Here is a 21,359-nt window from a genome sequence, read left to right on the forward strand (position 1 = left end):
GAGAGCCTGTCCTGCCCAATGGCCCAAGTGAGAGGGAGGGACTCCACATGGCCAGGCACTATTATGAACATCAGGAAACATTTTCTCAGCATAAGGGTGGCCGACTCCTGGCACAGGTTGCCTAGCAAGGCTGTGGAGCCTTCATCCTTGCAGATTCTCAAAAGCCATCTGGACACCATCCTGGCAACTGGCCCTAGGTGTCCCTGTTTGAGCAGGGGGGCTTGGAGCACATGCCCTCCAGAGGTCACTGCCAACCCCAAATATTTTGTGATTCTGGCACTTTTTGCCTAACTACAGAGTCACTTCAGCTTCAGTCAAATGTCTTTGGCTCTTTGTCTATTTAAAGCGTTTAACTCTGCCTGGTTTGCTGGGATGTGAGGGCTGTTCAGGGACAGGTTTCCACAGTGTGCACCGCAGGCACTGCTGAAGAGACCAGTTACATCAGTGGCAGCCTGGACCACAGTGCTGGCCTCACTTTGCAAAGGACACATACTTTTCCACCACCAACATGCTTTTCTCCCCTAGCATTGCCCTTTCAGCTCCCAACCAAAATCTCATGCCACCAGGCCACAGTGCAGCAAGCAGATGTGGCAGACAGACCTCTCATATGGACGAGCTTCCCTGTTAGAGGCTGGACAGGAGGACTTGCACTCTGAATCCATGGGTGAAAGCCTGCACTGCCAGAACTCCATCTGGGAGGCAGGCAATCTCCCTGGGTTCAAGGATGATGCCGATGTGACTTTTTTCTGCACGTAGAGAGGGAACAGTGCTTATCTGATCTAGTAACTCAATGTGCAAAGTTGAAGGTGGTTACCAGCGGCCACTCCTTGTCATGCTCACGGAGAGCCAGACGTGCCCCGTGCGATGCACTTAACATAACGTGCCAACTTTTCATTCCAAGTGGACTGTTCAATAACAAAGCGGGGAAAAGGGGGAGGGATTACAGGACAATTGAGCAGTTGTTTGTGCAAGTGGAAGAAATAACTTTTCAGGAACAGAGCATGGGTCAGGGCAGAGGACGGTGTGGGCGTTCACTGAGGAGGTCAGACTAAACAGGCAGTGATGCATTTTATACTTATGTCACTCTTGGGAGAAAAAATGAAATTAAACACACACAGGACACTGAGGAAGAACAAACAACTTATTGTGTGGAAAGCAGAAGTGCTTTGGAAGGGCCAATGCAACTATCTGCTTTTTAAATTCATCACTGGTTTGAGAGATGGAAGATCTGTTATAACACAGATTTGGTTGAGAAACATCTCTTCATAAGGCTCAAAGGTCTCCAAATCACTTTGTTTACTCGTTTCTCTGCCTGTAACCATGTAACACTGTGGCTTCTAGTAGATAAATAATCATGTTAGTTAAAAGTAAGCCAATGGGAATTCAGGGGAAGGGGAAAATTAATTTTTAGGAGGAATTTCACCAATAAGGGTGCTGTGCAGCTCCAAGCCTCTCGCTTTACATCCAGTCATCCTAGACTGGCTCAAACATAAAGGAAGCTTTTTTATGGAAGGGCCAGACACAAGGGAGAAGCCCACCTAGGCAGCAGAGTCTCCCTAGGAGCAATTGCAAATACCAACTCACTTCCACCAGGTATGAACTTGCAATTTCCAGTGTGACACTGCCCTCCTCCAGCAGCTGTTCCTTCACTTCAGGGGCACACAGTGGACAAACCCTCTCCTGGCTGCACCAGTACCTTACAGATGCTGCACATCCACTGCATCAGCCTCCCACACACAGGGAAAGGAGAGGGGCAGAAGTAAAGGGCTCCCCTTTTAAAGTACTTGGGGTATTCAGATTATATAGTAATGCAAAATATTTTTCTATCACCCCAGGACATTTTTGTTTATACTGCTGAGTGCTATTTTATTTGTTCCAGCTTTGCCACAGATGCACAAATTCTGTGAAAGGAGAAAGAATGTCTACTCTCTAAGGTGGCTTTTAAAAAAATCAGAGGAGCAAGTAAAATCCATTTCTTAAGCAAACATTCCATTAAAAAATCACTATATGATTATAGAAAACAAAGATTTAATTTAAAAAAGTTAGTATCTAGGTATTCCAGAAGGTTTGAGTCATCCACAGTAATAATTAGGGGGTTTGTTCCATACAAAATGCTTTATTTAACCTTCATGCCTCCATTCAGATAATTGTACAAATGCATACATTTAAAGGTTTAAACTCTATTTCAATTCACAGCTCAATTCATAGGAAAGTTGAATACAGAAAAGCAATGCACCAACAAAATATGTCTGAGACACCATTTAAAACGATAACACTTGTTCATTTAATCTTTGAGAATAGAGTGGAATAATCATCCTCTGACAGAATTTCATTAGGGGACTCCCTTTACATTATCATAGGGCAAAAATCACCTTTTTACAGTAAGAGGAAAAAAAGCTCTGAGTATATTTACAATACATACACTATACATAAATACAAGAACAACACTTACATAATATTAATAAACTTATAACATAGGCATTGCCTAAACACTACATAGTATATAAATGCAGAGGAAACTATTGGGAAATTAGATCTTCAGAAGTTTACTTTAAGTTTTGAAGAAAAGTAATTTTTGTATTTAAAAGCTTTTGAAAAGAAGGCAAAAGAAAGTCTAAAAAACTAATAGGTTTGCCTGCTAGCACTGGTATTTTTATTCCTTTTAAATGTAGGAGCTCTATTGACACTACTATCTCTATGGGGTTACCAATAATGGCCCTCCCTTTCGCATCTTATCTAGGAAAAAGATTGAGGTGCTGTACACACTAATTCCATTGCTGTGAAGCTTCAGTCCCAAATGAACTGCTTGGTAAACTACGGGATGTTTTTGTATTTTTACACAGGAGGATCAAATGAACACTCATTGGTACATACAACAGTAATGACCTGATTAGAAGGAACAATTTGGGGCCAAATACAATCCCATCCTTAGGTTTTCATTCAAATAACACCATGGGGGAATTTGCTTTGTCCATAAGTAACTTGGCCAAGAATGATATTTTTCAGTATTGTTGTTTTTTCCTGAACACAGCTGAAAGAACGTTCTGATTTAATGGTATTTTTGACCCCACATGTTGATAGCAGTGTCCAAATCTCTCTTTCCCTTGATGTGTATGAAATGCATGTGCCTGTGTGTGGGTCGAAGGCCTTAAGGCTGATGGTGCATGAAACTTAAGTAATTCATTACTGTCTCTGTGTATACTCTACAAATGTGCAAATGGGAAATACAACTTTGTAAGGACAGACGGAAGGTCAAGAGAGCATATTGTGTAGGTGTTCAGTGAAGAACTTACATTACCAAGGAAGCCATGTATAGGACAATCAGGAAAGAAATAAACCACGCAGATTTTTTTTAACATGGAAATGTGGCAGTGAAAAAGTCTGAAACCAGAAATGACAACCCTGTATCAAGAAAAATATTAGTTTAGCCATGAAGATTTGGCTCAAGCTGTCTTTCCAAAGCTCTTTTATACCTAGAAAGGCAGGGGGAGGGAGAAAAGTGGAATATGAACCTATTTGTGTATTTCATGGTTGATGCTTATGACAATCCATCAAAGCCATCACCTATGGTCCCATATCAGACACTGAATTAATGTTTTTATATGCTGAGGTCACAGCACAGAGCAAGGTTTAGTGAGCCAATATGTGAATCACCCCTTCTTTTACTTCTGAGAGCACCTTGGCTCACTTAAACTTCTGACTCTGAATTGGGAAAGATGTTGCAGTTCATTCATATGGACAACAGGACCTCAAGTAATTTTTTGTATTCTTATTTTTGTAATAGCTAAAATTCACATGCCCAGTTTTGTTTCTCTGGAGGACTGAAAAACTCTGTATGGAATAATGTAAAAGTTTTCACAAGTGTAACTATTTAATAATTCAAAGTCAGTGAACACGAGCTGCTATAGAATAATGCTTGCAAAGCAAAAAAACCCAAAAAACAAAAAACCAAACCAAAACAAAAAAACCCCCAGACTCAAATAAAACAAAAAAGCCCCTAAAAAGTAAAATCAAAACAAAACAGACTAAAAAAAAACAAAACCAAAAAAAAAAGAATAACCCTTACTCAGAGTTTGCTTTTCAGAATGACGGGGGAAAAACCTGTCTCATTTTGGGATGGTGAAGACAAGGTGCTCTTTCCTACTGAAGAACTAACACATGCAGGGCTGGAATTAGCCAAACCTTCCAACATAGCAGCTTTCTAAGGGTGCCCCCTCGCAGTGTTGTTGCTCCAGAATGGAGAACAGAACACTCCTCTTCAAAAAGGGCTCAGGTACTGGGTAAGAAACTAAATTCCTTTGTCCTTCTGACGACACATTCCCTGGTGCTCTCCTGAAATCCCCAGCATGAGTTGTATTCTTTTATGTGCTTAATACCTGGAGATAAGCTCAGGACAACAGAATAAGTATATGCATGTTCTGATGGGATTATTTCTGCCAGTGGTTAACATTTCAATTTGCTACTGAATGAGCAACCTTGTCACATAATTAACTCATGTTCATGAATACCTAATTGTTACACGTGTGTCCATGTCCACTTTCTTTTTTTGGGGTGGGGGTTGTTTTTGGACCTGCACTTTCATCTGTGCATGAGCCTCAGTGAGACTCCAGCAGCAATCCACTGATGGCAGCAGAAGTCTAAACAAAATGCAGGATTTCTCAAATACGAAATTTTGCCTGGATAAATTACAGGTACAAATTCAGAGGACAGAAAGCAATCTTCCTTGGCAAAGGCATCAGGACAACCAGTTACATTTTGATTTCCAATAAATTAATTTTTAAAAATAGAAGAAGCATGAGGGCTGGCATTACACTGCTATTTTAAGAATCCATTAGCAGTAGTTAATATTTACAAAAAAACTGAGAAAAAATAAGAGTGCAAGAGTCACAGCTGGCCGTTTTCTGGTAAGATCAATTAGTCTACTGATGCAAATGTTCAGGCCACTCAATATAAAAATCTCCATACTTCATTTTAGGAATATCGACTTCTTGTTTGCTAGTCAAATGGTTTCTAGACAGACAGTCCCCAATTTTTCACTCATTTGTCCCCAAAAGAAAGCAAAGTGATATTTTTGTCCACTCATGAAGTCAAACAAGATGATATTAAATACTATGAGCATTACATGATGAAGAGAAAGGAGACATAAGGTGAACTCTTGTGTTTCCAGAGTTCAATGCAGAGGATTTTTCAAGAGAATCCCTGTTCTTTCATATTCCCTAAAAAAAAGCTCCATTGGGCTTATTGCTGGTTTTGGATTACTTCACTAGAGAATACCCTGGATACATGGGCATAACCAACATAAACTGGGAAGAAATTCCCTAAAACATTGCTCTGACAACGACTTCCAACCACACCTACCGAGAATCGGTACAGCTACGAGTCACTTGTAAACTAAGATTTATTTTCTTCTTACAAATATATGACAGATGCTATCTGAGAAAATAACTAAAACCTCTAACACAGTATCTCAACATGTGAACATACAAATGGCACTTTGTGTTTGTTTCTGTGCTGCATTATTGTTCTCCAAGTAAAATTTCATTTTCACCTTACTGTTAACAGAATCCCATTAAGTTATTGCTGTGTAAAAGTATAGGAACATCCCATCAGTTCTAATTACAGGCACTTTCAGTTTCTGTTTCACCTCTAAAATAGATTTCAGGCTATCTCACTGAAATGTATGTGTATTTCAAATGTCAGAACTGTCCTGTTACAATGGAAATTCTTGACATGTTACTGCACCTAGAAGACTAAACTCCCCTGGAATCAGCAAAAAGCAGCTGCCTATTTCAGCTCTGCAACCTTTAATCAGGATGCACTGTAGTTGGGGAAATACAAGAAGAAATAAAATCATATGAGTGTTTGCCATTCCTGTATCTGCAGTTCATTGTAAAATGCCAGAAGGAAAAAAGAAATCACAAACCAACAAACCTTTCATATGGTTTTCATTTTGTTTAAGTGTTTTTTCCTTTATTCAGTCAAAGACATTGAGCATTGACTTATTTGACACGGAAGGACTCAGTATAACTTTGCTATATCACACACCATCTGCAAAACAGCAAAGAAGTGGCCACTCCATTTTGCAGAGAAAACACACTCTGATAAAACAGAACAATTTACTTCTTGTGTTTTGTGTTTCAGCTTTGCAAGGCATTATCCTAACAGATAAAACAGATATCCTTCAGATGAAAACTGAAGGTAAGGATTGTTTAAAAATGTATTTCATTTCAGCTATATAACACCCCATGTAAAAACTGTGAGTTTGAAAATACTTTTCCATTATCACATGTATTACAGAATATTTTAACTGTTACAAGTATAGTAAAATACTTTCAAGTTACTTTGATTTCTTATGATGCAGTATCCTTACAGTTACATTTTTATGCCAAAACCTGATTTATTGTGGAGAATTTAAGCCTTTTCAATGTTCCAGTGGGCATGACTTCATCAGCATACATTATACAGCAACTGCTATGCTATAGCAAAACTGCGAAAATACAACAATTTCTTTGTGCAATTCTCCAGTCACATATCAGAGGCAAAGGCATAACATAATAATATGAGCTGGTTTCTTAAGGTAGTATTTTCTGTAACAGTGTTTACTTAAAATTCTTTCTTTTCTGTTCTTTTTTGTTTGGTTGGTTTTTTTTTGCCTAAATTTTAATTTTAAATAAACTTGTTTATTACCTGCACATGGGTAGAGACACTTGGAAGTGCTGGGAATATGCATGAGTGTAAGGATGAGCATGTGGGAACAGCATGGATTTACTGAATGATCTTAAGACTTGACTGCTGTGGAAGACACAGTTTCACACAATGACCTTACCAAATTCAAATTCAAACTAAAAAGTAAGTGGGATATTGTTAGTCACACCTACTCTGATTTTGAGGTATCCACCTTCAGTAAAGGGGAAAGAAATTTTTTTACATTAAACAGCATTTATTACGGAATTTTAATTTATAAATGGCAACTAGAATACATTTTCAATGTGGCTAATGAAAAAAAAAAGACTTATGATCACTGTTATTCTCATTATTAGAGGGGAGAAAGGCTGTCCAGCTATTTGTCCATGCTCTGAACTGCAAGTTTACCCGACATCAACATCACTGATGTAATTTTCAACACTGTTAATTCTGTTATACATTACTCTAGCAAATTATCATATATACAAGTCAGTCTAAATCTATTTAATTAATTACGTAAGCATGAGAGAGAATAAGGAATACTGCATCTTCATCCCTAAGTAAAAACTGCTGTTGCAATGAGCCAATTTTACAGTGCTGAATGTAAGGGGTGCTCAAAAAATAATGACACAATTAAAAATTTTTAAAAGTTTAGTATCAAAGCTGTTTGCTCATTACATTTTCCTAAAATGCTGGCTCCTGAGGTTTCCTGACAAATCTATTTAGAACTTGTGAAAATACATGAAATGTGACACTTCATGGCATAATTTCCCTAGCAAGCTGTAACATGCAATGTCACAGCATGGTGGATTGAAATCTCTTGTCTTTCTGAAGGAATGGGACACTGTATGTTTGTGTATCCCAACTGCTCAATTAAGATGGTCCTAGTGGATCGTGTCAGGATGAGAAGCGGTATTTCTGCATGCCACACATGATGTAAGCCTTTGCCACAGCCATGAATGTCACCCTGTGGTGGGGTACCAGGATTTTTGAGGAAATTACCCCAGAGCAATTGCCCATGGTCTTTGCATGAGCACAGAAACTTGGCAGGTCTGAACCACAGCCAATAAAGGCAAAGACACACTGAGGATCTGGGGGAGATCAGCTCCATATTCAAACATCGTACCAAGCAACTTCTCTTAAAATACTTTTGAAGGGGACAAAACCCAGAAAACAACCCCATGGACTAACTGGGATCAAAGCCTGCAGGTGCTGGTATGAATGAGAACCTCATCAAGAACCATACTGTGTACTTGAAACCCTACTGCTGGTTGTGCAAGTCATCTACAGGTAACAGCAGCATGAGGAGCCCTTGCACATGTGCTGGAGAGGCTGAGGATGTACTTCCCTGCCTGTGAAGTAACAAAATGTAGCACATGCTCCTTTACCTTTTAGATTCATTCTCCTACCATTGCCACACTCTGTGCCTCTGTCCCTTGGCATTACTGCTCCTTAATCCTCTATCACTTTGGGGTTCTTTGAATAAAACTAGACCCTCTTTCTGTTGCAGTGTTTCCAATTCATATCATAACAGGCAATCAGCTGAAAAACCAGGGATTCACAGAGACCAACCTTGGCCTTGGGGGACAAGCCTCTCCAGGGTCTGTTATACATATGCTCTTCCACAGAGCATTTCAAAGCTGAACACTAAAATTAAAGGCCTCTCCATTTCTCTTGTAGTTTCTCTGTCTTTACTGACAACAGCACAAGCCTAAAGAGGAGCACTGATCTCTCCCAGTTGCACCCTGCAACTGATGTTTGAGAGTAAACCTCCTGTATGCTAACTGAATGCCCAGTAGGAGTTTCTGCTCAAGCCAACTTAATTTTCTATGAGAGGAAAAAAAACAAACAACCCACAGATCCCCAAAGGAATTCTGTATTCCACTGGTTCCTCAACTGAATTACTGCTATTCAAATAATTAGTTGGTAAAATATTCTTGGGCAAGAAAATAATCTTATCAATGGAGTTCTACCTGACCTGACTTCTCTCCCTAAATGACAACAATGAGAGATAAATTTAAGGGGATGATATGGAAGTACACAAAATCCAGACCTCAGATATAATCCATGAAGCACCTCACATACAATACTTTGACAACCAATTTTTTAAATTCAACAGTAGCAATGCTGCTCGTAAAGACACAGTTCTGCTGCCCTGCAATGCCTCATGGTCTATCCAGAAGCCCTGTTCTGTCCCTGATTTGAAGATGAATTCTAGAATGTCGTCAGATTTGGTGGAAGTAGATCACCAACATGGTCAATGGGAGTTGACAGAGGCATTTTCCCCACAACCGCTGTGAATAATTTGTGTTGAGTTTCTCTGCTGACCACTTGGCAGTGGGAAGCCTGAGCTTTTTGTAAGTTCTTTCAGAGAGGTTTGATAAACTATCCATACTGGGGAATACTAAGGATATTTCAAGACAATCAAACTCTGGATATTGTGAATGTTGTTATAAGTATAATCTCATACATATTAATCCTCAATTAACTGTAACTGCTTTTGTATCTGGATGGGTACTCTGTGTTGTTTTTTCTTAAAGATTACCTTGATTCCAGAATCCCAACATTACTACATTTACTTCAGGAATCTGATATTAACTGAGATGGTCAAACATTTAAAAACAAACAAGTAGCATCACAAATTTAATCTGGAATTCCTGAAACAAAATATTCATAATTAAATGCATTGCAAAGACCTTTACGTTTACATCTTTCATCTCTAAGCTATGAAAATCTCAACACTTAGAAAATATTGCCAAGCCTCCCCTTTGTCAAATTTAGCTGAATAGACAGATCCTTGTGAGGAAAGAAAACAGAAAAACACTATTCTGTTAGCATGAATAACTGATGACTAAGAGTTTCTTTCTTTCCTACATAATTCAATTAATACAAATTGGTTTGCAATTACAGGGCTGTATGGGAATGATCAAAAATTTCCTTTTATTTAATCTGAAAAGGCTTGGATTGAGAATCCAAGCAGAGGCAGCCACTGGTACCCATACAGAGGTCCATTTATATCATACTAGACAGCTGGCAAAATCCTGTTGTTCCCTAACTCCCAGGGAGAAATCTAATGTCTTGCAGAGCACTGCATATTTCTCTGTCCTACTTACAGTTCATCCACTATCTCCTCAACAGTCAACTCTTTCCTTTATCTTTCCTGCTTTCCAGACACAAGTATTATGTTAAAGGAAATAAAAGTACTTAATTGTGGCGCCTAGCAGGTCAGTGAAACCAGCAAAAAGATTAATTTAAATGCTTAAATCTTACATGCTGTTTCTGCATACCCTCCACTTCTGTTGGTGTGGAGTAAATTATTGTCACAAGAGCCATTTTATTCATTATTGCTTTTTCTCTGCAAGAGATGCAGCCGTTTCTTCTCCATTTTGTTTTGATGATACATTCAATTCCATCTCAGGAATGGCTATACCACTAACCTTGGTACCAGTAAGTACAAGATCTGACTATTTCCTTGGGTTCAGATAATGGTTGTGGGGAAGAGGATACCTGCATGAAAGAAAACAGCACACTGAGGATAGGGTAGTAGTTTTTAGGTGGGCTGTTTCTATACAAATCAGAAAATGGATCTAAATAATTCCATGGTAAAATACAGATACTTAATATGGTATTTCAGCAGAGATGCTGCTGCCCTTTGCTTATTTTACAGACTTCAACAACGACGACGACAAAAGAAAAGAAGGAAAAAAACAATAAAAGAAAAAAGTTACATGGCTGGTGTCCTCTAGGGCATAATGACAAGGTGTGGTATGATATTAAAATGCCACCATCATTATTGCAAAAGTCTGATCAAGCAAACCTCCAGCTCTGGCAGAGGGATCTCTCCAGCAGAATCTTCTTGCCTACTCACACGCAGCTTGTCTGTAGCACAGCTCCAGTGCAGTGCTGACACCGGCCAGATGGTACTGAAAACAAGGGGAAAAGATGGCGTAATACAGATCTAGGGTCTTGCTCTCATCATCATCATCATCATCATCATCTCTATCATCATTGTCATCATCATCAGCAGTTCATGGTATCTATACTCCAACCAGCAGTGATTTTTCAGGAACAAAATGTCTGGCAGCTGAGACAACATACAAGCTATAAACATTTTTGTCAAAGGATGCAGCATGTAAAATAATGCCCATTCCTGTAGCATCTCGGCTGCTATTTCCCAGGTGATTGTGATGACACTTTCAGGGGGTAGCCATGCTGAGGGGCAGACAGAGTTAACTTCAGATGGCGAGGAGAAGAGTGGCACTTCTTTTCCTGCTTTTTTGAATTTCTGTTATTATTTTTTGTTACAGACATCAGGGAAAGCCCTGCCTGTTAACACTGTAGAGGGGGATTCAGCCCTGCTGAATTCACTGTGGGTAGTTAAGAGACCCAGCTCTTAAACTCGGCTGGAACAGGTAGCACTTCTCAAACCAGCATGTGCCTGCGGCGGTGGAGCGCCAAGTGATCCGAGCGGGAGAAGCTGCGGTCACAGTCTGCACACTTGAATGGCTTCACTCCCGTGTGCTTGCGGTAATGCCTCGTCAGTTCATCGGATCGAGCAAACTTCCAGGTGCAGCCTTCCCAGGTACATTTGTAGGGTTTTTCTCCTGGGAGAAACAAAAGAAAGAGGGGAAGGGGGAAAAACAGGTTGTGACTTTCCCCTTGTTGCCATTAATCCCCACAATCCCCTCTGCATGCTTCCCATGAGCACGCACTGCCTAGGGGTTGCTTTAGGCCAAATTACACAATTATGAGGTATTGGATCTGCTGAATATAAGGAAAAGAGCCTTGAGATCTATCATTCCCGTGGCATTCACATGACTAAGAAAATCAACAGGATTAAGGCAATAATATAGATCCTACCTTGCAGGGGTGATGTGAGTATTAACATCAGGACAGAGGACTGTGCAATTATTCTCATGATTACCATACAAGTCTGCAACCCTCATCTTGTCAGGCTACACTTTCTCCCCAGATGAACAGATTACCTGACATTGCTGCAATTTACCATGGGCTGACACAGACTTCCCATTATTCTACAATATTTATGAAGGTTTCTGATTATTTGTGTAAACAGCATTCCGAGACATTTCTTGGTAAGCTGATAAAAATCAACTACAATTTCCCAATGAAACATAAAACTTCAATCTGCAAAACCTCCTCTTTATTTACTGCACTTACTTTCAGTAAAAATAATTTTGTATAAGACGTTACTAGGAACGGTGTACATTTTTTAAGTGCACTTAGCCATGGGATTTGCACAACACTGTTCATAAATATCCATTTACTTTAGTGAACTCAGACTTGGGCTAATGTAGATTTTTGGAAAATCCCACCATGTTGCTTTATATTTAAGGGTAAGACTGATGTTGTGTCATGTCAGAGGAGAAGATTACAGCCAAACTGGATTTTATGCTTGCATAAAGCACAAACTGTTTAAAATCCCACTTTGGCCATGTTTTTAGGCTATACTTCTTTGTGACTTCTATCACTCACCTTCACTGTCTACAGAAATGCTCTTGGCAGTTACCTTGATCACATATTTCAGCACAAACCAAAACTGAGGAAAGGAAACTGTGTGAGGTCTGTCTTTTATCTTCCTTTTGTGTGTCTAAAATTTTACTTCCCCTCTGAAACCAGCTAATCACAACCTGGATAACAAAAGGCCATCTCTGCAACAACTGTTTCCTTTGTTAGGCACAATCATTCTTCAGTTATTTATTATCTCATATGAATCATGAGCTGCTTGCAAGGATCTATTGCAACTACACGAACCAGTGACGCAACACTTGCCTTTTTGTAGGCAGAACCTCCCTCCTTGCATCTCTTCAAAAGTCAATAAATGCTTTGCAGAGAGTCCTTGGTTTGAAAAGAAAATTCCCAAGTAAGAGTATCATCACAAAATTCAAACAGCCCTGAAAAATCCAGCTGAAATGGCCTCTGTAAGGAAACTGAGTGCTGTACAGACATCAGCACGACATGTCAGCGAGGTTGTCAGCAACATTTGAGCTCCTTGGGTTGGTACCTTCTGTGCACCATCTGGGCTGTGCTGCAGTTTTGATGTCAGATGGGGGTGGGAAACAGTTGCTGTGAGGAGAGCCCAGCAATCAGGGCTCTGACCACAACCTGTACTTGCACCAGCAGCAGCTCAGCCTAGCTAATTTTGTACTCTCCAACCAAGCACAGAATACCAAACCGTGCTCATTGCCACTGGGTGGCCACAGTGTTGGGCATCTCAAATCCAGAAGCTGCTGTGAGCTGGAAAGGCAGGCACAAGCTACATGGCAGATGGTGGGATGCACGCTCTTGCCAATGACACAGTGCTACAAAATGCACTCAAATTTGCCACCAAACTGTCTTACATAGATATTCTTGCCACAAACAGTTGGTACAGAGCACTGTACAAATATAGCAGTACCCTCATCCAACTTGGCAGGTTGATTCCAAGGCTCCCATCACACCGCATCAACATTTTCCAAGTGCAGTGCTTGTCCTGCCCATCCCTGAACACACTTAAACTCTCTTGCTCACCAGATACTACCTCAGTTGGCTTCTTTGGCCATAGACGCTTTTAGACAACAGATATTCCTTAGGCTCTGGATTCTTACTTACAAGCATCTGAAATTCTAAACATCTTCAGGGATGGAGACTAAACTACTTCATTGGACAACCAGGGTCAGGAATTTTTTCCTAATATCCAATCTAAATTTACCCTGGTGCAACCTTGGTGTAACTGGAGGCCACTTCCTTTTGTCCTATCACTTATTATCTGGGAGAAGAGACTGACCCACACCTTGCAACAACTTCCTTTCAGGTATTTGTAGAAAGCAAAAAGATTCCCCTGACCCTCTCTTTCAGCAGGCTAAGCAACCCCACTTCTCTCAGTCATTCCTCCTAAGACTTGTGCCCACACCCTTCATCAGCTCCACTGTCTTTCTCTGGATACACTCCAGCACTCAATGTCCCTCTTTTAGTGAGAAGAACAAAATTCAACTCACAATTCAAGGTGCAGCCTCACCAGTGTCAAGTGCAGGGGCACAATCCCTGCCCTGGCCCTGCTGGCCACACTCTTGCTGATACAGGCCAGGATGCCACTGGCCTTCTCAGCCACTGGGCACAGGCTGCTCATCTTCTGCCTGTTGATGAGCATCCCCAGATCCTTTTCTGATGGGCAGCTATCCAGCCTCTCTTCCCCCAGCCTGTAGTGCTGCCTGGGGATGTTGTGACCCAAGTGCAGGATCCAGCACTTGGTCTTGTTGACTCTCACACAACTGGCCTCAGCCCATTGATCCAGCCTGTCCAGATTCCTCTTCAGAGCATGCCCACCCTCCAGCAGATCAACACTTCCCAACTTGGTGTCATTTGCAAACTTACTAAGGGTGCACTTGATCCCTTTGTCCAGATCACTAATAATGATATTAAAGATATCCATGAAATCTTTCCCCTTGGTATACAGAATTCTGTATTTTCCTTCCCTCAGCAGAAAACACAGAACCCAATGCAGAAAGGGATGGTTTGCACAAGAAATACCAGAAACAGTTTTTTTAGTTCATCCATTAAAACAGTATAATTTCAGGTAAGAAAGGAAAGTCAGCTGACAGAAGAATATGAGTGCAGATCACTCAGCTGGAGTTCTTACATGTTGCTTCCAGCATCCCTCCTCAGTGAGTGCTGCCTACCCAGCCCTCATGGAGCTATGTGAAAGAGACAGGACTGACAACATTCCTTGCAAGGTATTTACTCCACTGAAGGAGAATCACTCTTACAAGCTCAACCTAAGAGGACCTATCGTTGTTTTTAATTAAATATATACATTTAGTATAAGAAAGAAAAAACCAGCCAAAGTAATTAATGTGAAGACATTCACTCACACAAACCTTTAAAAGACCGCTTTAAAGACAACTGTGAAAGATACAATTGTTCATCAAGGTTAGTCAACATTTTACTCAAGTCTAATTTTTAGGGAAGGAATAGTACTACTACTTTTCTCTTAAACAGCTACATTTTCCGTGCATGCTCAGTGCTAGAAAAAAAACTCCTTCATATACTAACTCTTAACCTTTTGTTTGGTGTCATCCCAGACATGAAGACTAACCACTGAGTTTGTCAAAACGAGAAGACCCAAGAGTTCTAATGATGGAGAAAGGACCAGCAGGAGCAGAATTGCTACAAGCTGAGAAGCTGGTGTCAGCTATCCCACACCAGCTTTGCCTGATGAGAGCTTGAGCACTCATGGCTGAAATCCTCAGTGCGACCAACAGAGAGGAGCTGAGCCTCAGCAGGGCAACCCAGAAAACAGTGTGTGAGGAGGACAAAACAGGAAGAACTCAACTGCAGTGCATATCTATCTATCTATCTATCTATCTATCTATCTATCTATCTATCTGCATTATCTATCTGCATTTCAGTGGAGCTGAAATCAAACACTCAACCATTCTGACTCAGACACTTCTGTCTCCGTGTGAGCACTTGAGTTTAAGTGTTTAAGAAACTCTTGGGCTTAAAGTATGGGCACATTTTGACTCCTCATGCACCCAGACACTCAAATTCTCGTTCACCTTTAAGGAGCAAATGCGGGCTGTGTGAGTTTTGCCTGGGGTGGTGGAAACACAGGAATGAAGAAGTCAAAACAGTAGACAGTTCTGGGAAATTGGAAGCAAGAAGAGCTGCAGAAAGGGATGAAAAACATGTGGCAATTAGGAAGACGAGAAAAGGAAAACCGGAAGAAGATAAAATCCTGTTAGTTCAACATTCTGAATGTGTGAAGTTTTAAAGAATCAATCAAGTTGTGCCTTTGCGAGCTCTATTGTTTTGTTCTGAAACCTCACAACAATATCCCAAAACAAGAGAAATTCCGATACTGTTCTGCAGCTTTGTCCTGCAATACATGGACAGTGAACAGTACACCACAAGAGCCATTTACATAGATCAAGCAAGACTCTGGAGCATGAAAAAGTATTTCTAGACAGTTCTCTGAAAATGAGTATTTTCTATTATTTGGGGGAGTTAATTACAAAGTTTTGAAGGGATGAGTCAATACTCCAAATGGGAATAGTAATTTTTCAATCTTCTATTAACACAACATCTATTTCTAAGAGCCCTCCAAAACCATGCCTTTTGTACTCCAGATGCAACAAACCAAATTAGTTTAATTACTTTTACCATATTATTTTTCCTAACCTACCATGACTCCTCTCACTTAGGCACTCAGGAACATGGTTACAGCTGCTGCTCATTAAATCCCCCAAAACTCCTCAAGTATTGAATTAATAACGCTGAATAATGACCACTGTTCAGCCACTTCAAAATTTTCCACCCTTCACACAGCCCAACATCTGTCTTCCCATATCTTTATTCATGTACCCTGACATCTGGAAGACCATTCACTCAGGGAAATAAATCTCTTGAACTTTTACTTTATAACTCAATGACATTCACATACTCCTTATTAAAAAAACTCTGTGTAGGTACCAGCCCAAGACATGCCATGTAATAGACAACAGAACCAGGGTCTGTTTTGTGCCATGCAGAATTTCCCACATGGGATGCTCCTCAGCAGTTATCCTTTGCCCATCAACTAGCTGGTATCAACAGTATTTGATACCAGACCAGATGTTTCAAAGACAGACACCACAAAACCACCATGTAAATAGTTATGGATTACTCTGCCAGCAGGGAAACTGTTCTGGAAGTCCAGGAAACAGAGCTGGGTTTATATTCATTCCTTAGGCAAAGAACCCCATTTACTGCAACTGCAGATGCCCCATGTACTCCCTCTGCACATTTGCAGTTCCTTTCACTTGTGTATTATTTAAGTTTCATTTATCCAGCAGTTTAACAGGCTCTTGGCAACCATGAGGTAACACTGTCTACTACCATGACAGAAAATATCCCAGTGCTCAAGCTGTAAACAGTTCTCTTCCTCTGGCATCAACTCCCCTTTCTTTCTGGTATTACAGATAAGTGCCATGTCCCTTCTTATTTATATCCTCTTCAGATACTCCTCTATCAATTTTTTTCTGCACATGGAATTGTCACCATGACTCTTGAGTTATTACATCACTTCTCTGCAGCTCCTTCCTGCAGTGGCACGCAGCATCTTGAAACGTTGCTAACACTTTTATTCCAAATAAAAGACAATAAACACAGGGGACTGTTCAGGGGTAAAGGTTTAGCAATCTAGTCAGATTTTTCTCTATGTTAAGCTTTCATTACCTTGTGAATGAAAAAGTTAGATAGCATATGGAAACAAATCCTGATGTATAGGTTTGTGTAGTAATTCCAGACAGGGAGGATAGGGGCATGGAGAAGATGACTGCTTACCCCATTCACAAAATACAATGGGTTTTAGTGAAATTTGCACAGTTTAATAGGTGGAACATGCCCAGTTCTGCTATGTAAATATTTATGCCCCAAGTTTCTACTGTCATTATTTTGGGGAAATATTCTCCACATAAAAACAGAGTGAGGTCATAAGGATTTAGCCCAAAACAAATTGGAAGAACAGAAAGAAGCCAGCAAGCATGCCTCTGCCTATGTCTGATATGCTACATTTTCTAGTCAAAGTGAACAGATCTCCAGTTTTGCAGGGTTGAGGACATCTCCTGGTGATTCCTGGTTTGGTTTCTGCTACAGGATGTTATGCAATATATCTAATGTGTAGTATTTATGTCAGCTGTTTTCAGCTCCCATGTAAACACCAGAATTGTTCTGAAGTACACGGGACAGTCCTAAGTGCATCCATACTGACAGGACCCTAGGAGAACAAATCATACATTAAAAACCACAAATGACGGCTAATTAGATTTTGCATTTCTACTAAAAATAAGAAATTTCAGGCAGAAAAGAATCTTTTTACAGCAAAACACTATCTGATAATGAACATCCACAGGCACTCCCAGAGGAAGAGAGCAGCTTAGCTTTCAGACATGGGGAAAGGGAAAAATGACAATTCTTACATTTCATGTGATTTTTTTATTAGTATAATTTTTTAATGAAAAAATAGAGCACTTATCAAGCACTTTACAACTTTCAAGTGCCTTATAAAGCTTTTTTGAAAACATAATCCCTCATAAAAGTCTCTCTTCACAGTAGTACTGTGTAACAAATATCAAGTTCATTCTGCAGGTAGGAAAACCAAACCAGTAAGCATCAGCCTTCCCAAAACTGCCAAGAGTGAACAGCAAGGCTATGACTTACACATTAGGAAACACCTTACTTCCTGTAATGAAAGTGCTAGAACTTAGCTTAAACCCTCTAAAACTTTGAAATATTTTCAATCATTTTGATGCAAAAATCTAATTCAATTATTTAGGTAATGCAGTTACTAATTCACTCTCTCTCTCTCTCTCTCTGGTGAACATAGGAAATTTGACTTTTATGTTTCAGTATTGTCAAAATATGCAAATAAAATATCTTTCCAGGAAGAGATCAGTTTCGTATCAGTTGAGCAAGTCTGGCAAAACAATTTCTACGAGCAGAACAGGAACATGCTGTGCTGCCTGGGACACGTCTTGAAGTTCAGGTTTTTATTTCTTGTTCTCAGCCTGACTTAGGCAAAGGACAGGGACGTGGTTTCTTCACGTGGAAACCAGGAACAAAACAATTTCTTCAGTTCAAATATACAGTGACAACCTCAACTATAGAAGAAGAGACAGAAATTCATTACACTTTGGCAGCCCTTGAACTCATTATTTACAAACTCCTTTTGTGATAATTCAGGTGGGAGTCCTTTTCTCACATCAAAACACACAAACACATTTTTATTTCACTGCACTGATGAGCTTTGGTCCTGTTTGCCATCCTGGCCCTTCTTCTCACTCCCCCAGCACGACCAGTCCCTAGTTTGGCAACCCTACTTCTTTCCTTCCACTACTGCTGTCCTACATGCCACTCTAGGTATACAGCTGCCCCAGTCGGATGATATTTAAATACAAATCCCAGCAAAAAAGCCTTTGGGACTTAAATCACAAAATTCAATTTGCTGTAATTTAAGAAGGCAAACCCACTGTATCAGTCTCTGGTCTGTTCTGTAACCACATGTACAGAAAAATGAGAAAGAGGGGGAATCCAAGCAAAGTCCATATTTTCTCTTTTGGGGGCTTCTGCAGAGACTTTGCCCCTGAATGGGCCCTACTAAGCACTATGTGACATGTGAATGAATTAATGCTTGGGGACAAGGATTATGTACATTGCCAAGGACGCTGCTGATGCAGCATGATAAATTTTAACTCCTGTAAAAATAGAAAAAGTGAAACATTTGGAAATGTAAAAGGCCTCTTCCTGCACACCTGAATCCAGAAGCCAGATCAAACCCAAACAGTTCATGAAAAATATAATTTTATTAACCTTCCTGAAACTTGTTTCCTGTGTGACATTGTGTGTATAAGTAAGTTTTTAAGTATATGTTAAGTACATATACATAGACACTTAACATATATCTGTTATAGATATATCTGCAGTGAAAGATGACATGAAGTTTTCTTCTTCACAACAGCCATAGCAAATACATGGGCCTACTGAATTTCCAGTGCTGTGGGAAAAAAATGAGGTTTTGCTTCTTATGGCAGCCTTCACTCACTAAAGTATTTGGGAAAGGTGATGCAACAGATCCATACTTCCATCAGCAGCCAAGTGTATGGAGCCAGCAGATCTGCACATTTACTCTCCTTAACTGGCGTGCTGCAGTCTTGGCCTTTAGTCTGGCTTTCTACAAATGAAACAACTTTCCTTCACTGTGGTCTGCAACTGCAAGGGAGGCACCAAACAAGTCACACTTTCCTACCCATCCACCTTCAGTGCTGGTACGTCACTCCTCTGAGCATTGTCCCACCATGTTCATCAAGAGAAATACTCATGCTTCACAGTATGAAACTTAAGACTTTCCTTTCGTTTCTTGAAAAAAAAAACCAAACCAGAAACCCCAAACCAACAATGAAACCTGCCAAAGAAATAATAAAGAAAACCCCAAACAAAAAAATAACTCAAAAGCTCCAAGGGATCAGCTTGGTCTCACAGTTTTGCACAACTGATTATTTGGTGTTTGCACTGTGCTAGAAGTCAGGCTCAAGCAGAGGATGGGCACTGCTGTGCTGAGCTGTGTATAGAAACAGAGCATTAAAAAACCCATCTCCCATTTAAGTGAGTTGGAAATGGAATTAAACATCCCAAAAGAAGATATACTAATTTTTATCACAATACAAATCAGATATATAATACAACAGAAAAATATTAGCTGAAAAAATATGCATGAGAAGAGACAAGGGGAAAGCTCATTGATGTGACAAAATACCACCCACTATTTCATATCCTACATGAAGAAAACTGAAGTGCAGACAGTAACTCCTCATCCTGCACAAGTTTCATCAGATCTTTTTACTTTCCCAAAAACCAAGAAGTTTTTGCAGAATTTACCCATGTTTCTAACTGCTTATTTGCAAAAAAAATGAAGAGTGAAAACACTAATTTTCAGGATCTACCTCTTGTTTGCTTTTATGCACGGAAAAAAAAAAGAAAGCAGGAAAGAAGAAAACCTGAACAAAACCTGAACAAAACATTTTTAAAAAAGCTTTTATGATGCTTACTTGCAGTTTTGAGCATGCTGCACTCTCAAAGACTGTGCTTCCGATTCAAGGTTGCCCTGACAAGGAATGGATGGGCACGAGAAACTTCAGACACACTTCCCAAAAAACATGGGTTATCACCAGTAGCAAATTATTGTTCCCTCTGCTGGGGACAGAGTGGGCTGCAAGAGTTGGAAACCCTGTACTGTGTATTTATTCCTCCAGGTCTGGGTGCAACATCTGGGAAAATGTTTTGGAAGCAGTGGGAGTAAAGACATCTTTCTTGCCTTCATGGCACTTCAGGGCTACACATGGTAGACCACAATCACGCCAGAGACCTCAGATGAACTGCAGTTCTTTGGAGGTAGAGCATTAAGTACTGAAAGGTTGGCTTAGAGAAAAATCTTATTCTGCATAATGAAATTATCATTATTCCCTCGTGCCACACACAGACAAAACACATATGCACCCCATATTTACAAAGTCAAGGGGCACTGTTGAAAATATTTTTCATAACCTTGAGACTGCAAGTAATCACAGACGCAATTAGACTCGCTTTCCCATCAAAGTGCCTTGGAATAACCACACGGGCATTCTTCCATATCGGCACAGCATCAGACCTACAATGCAGAGGAATGACTCCCTGTGTGCAAGGTGAATTCAGAGCTTGCAAAACGTGCCAGAAACCATTTAACTTTCCACAGAGCAGCTATTGGAAGAGAACTGGATGTACAAGTTCCTTCTGGTATGGACCCCTGCCTGTAACTAGCTGGGCTCAGACAACCATCTCAGTACATCCAGAGGTTCCCACTTGGACATCACCCTTCTAGGCTGTGGTGGCTTTGGTGAGCCTGCCCTTACACTCCTGGTACTTACTGCACCAGCAGATAGCTGCTCTTAAATATATTTCTGTCCTGAAATGTGAAGCCTGCCACATCAATGGCAGTAGGTTGGGGTTTCATTTATTAAATAATCAGTTTATCTTCTAAAGAGAAACTGCATGAAGAAAGAGCAGAAAGACTAGAAAGGAAAACTTCTGTGAAATATACTAGTTTTCACATTGGAAAGCTCTACTGTTTATTGAAACTGGCAGTAAATTTTAAACACTCAAAGAAA

General features: G+C 40.1%; 1 protein-coding gene across 5 annotated transcripts in view; it reads right to left on the reverse strand.

Annotated features, from left to right (window-relative positions):
- Positions 1 to 1,844: 1,844 nt before the first annotated feature.
- Positions 1,845 to 21,359, reverse strand: part of KLF12 (Kruppel like factor 12) — a 255,665-nt gene continuing 236,150 nt past the window's right edge. For 3 of the 5 annotated variants that reach the window (XM_039714609.1, XM_039714606.1, XM_039714610.1), the window contains one exon: positions 1,845 to 11,288. In XM_039714609.1, coding sequence (XP_039570543.1) covers positions 11,107 to 11,288 — 182 coding nt within the window. In that variant the 3' untranslated portion in view covers positions 1,845 to 11,106. The remainder of the gene's footprint in view (positions 11,289 to 21,359) is intronic. The other 2 variants (XM_039714608.1, XM_039714607.1) reach the window with 1 other exon arrangement.

This window comes from Passer montanus, unplaced genomic scaffold (genome assembly GCF_014805655.1).
Source record: "Passer montanus isolate IOZ18808 unplaced genomic scaffold, ASM1480565v1 scaffold30, whole genome shotgun sequence".
Taxonomy (NCBI): domain Eukaryota; kingdom Metazoa; phylum Chordata; class Aves; order Passeriformes; family Passeridae; genus Passer; species Passer montanus.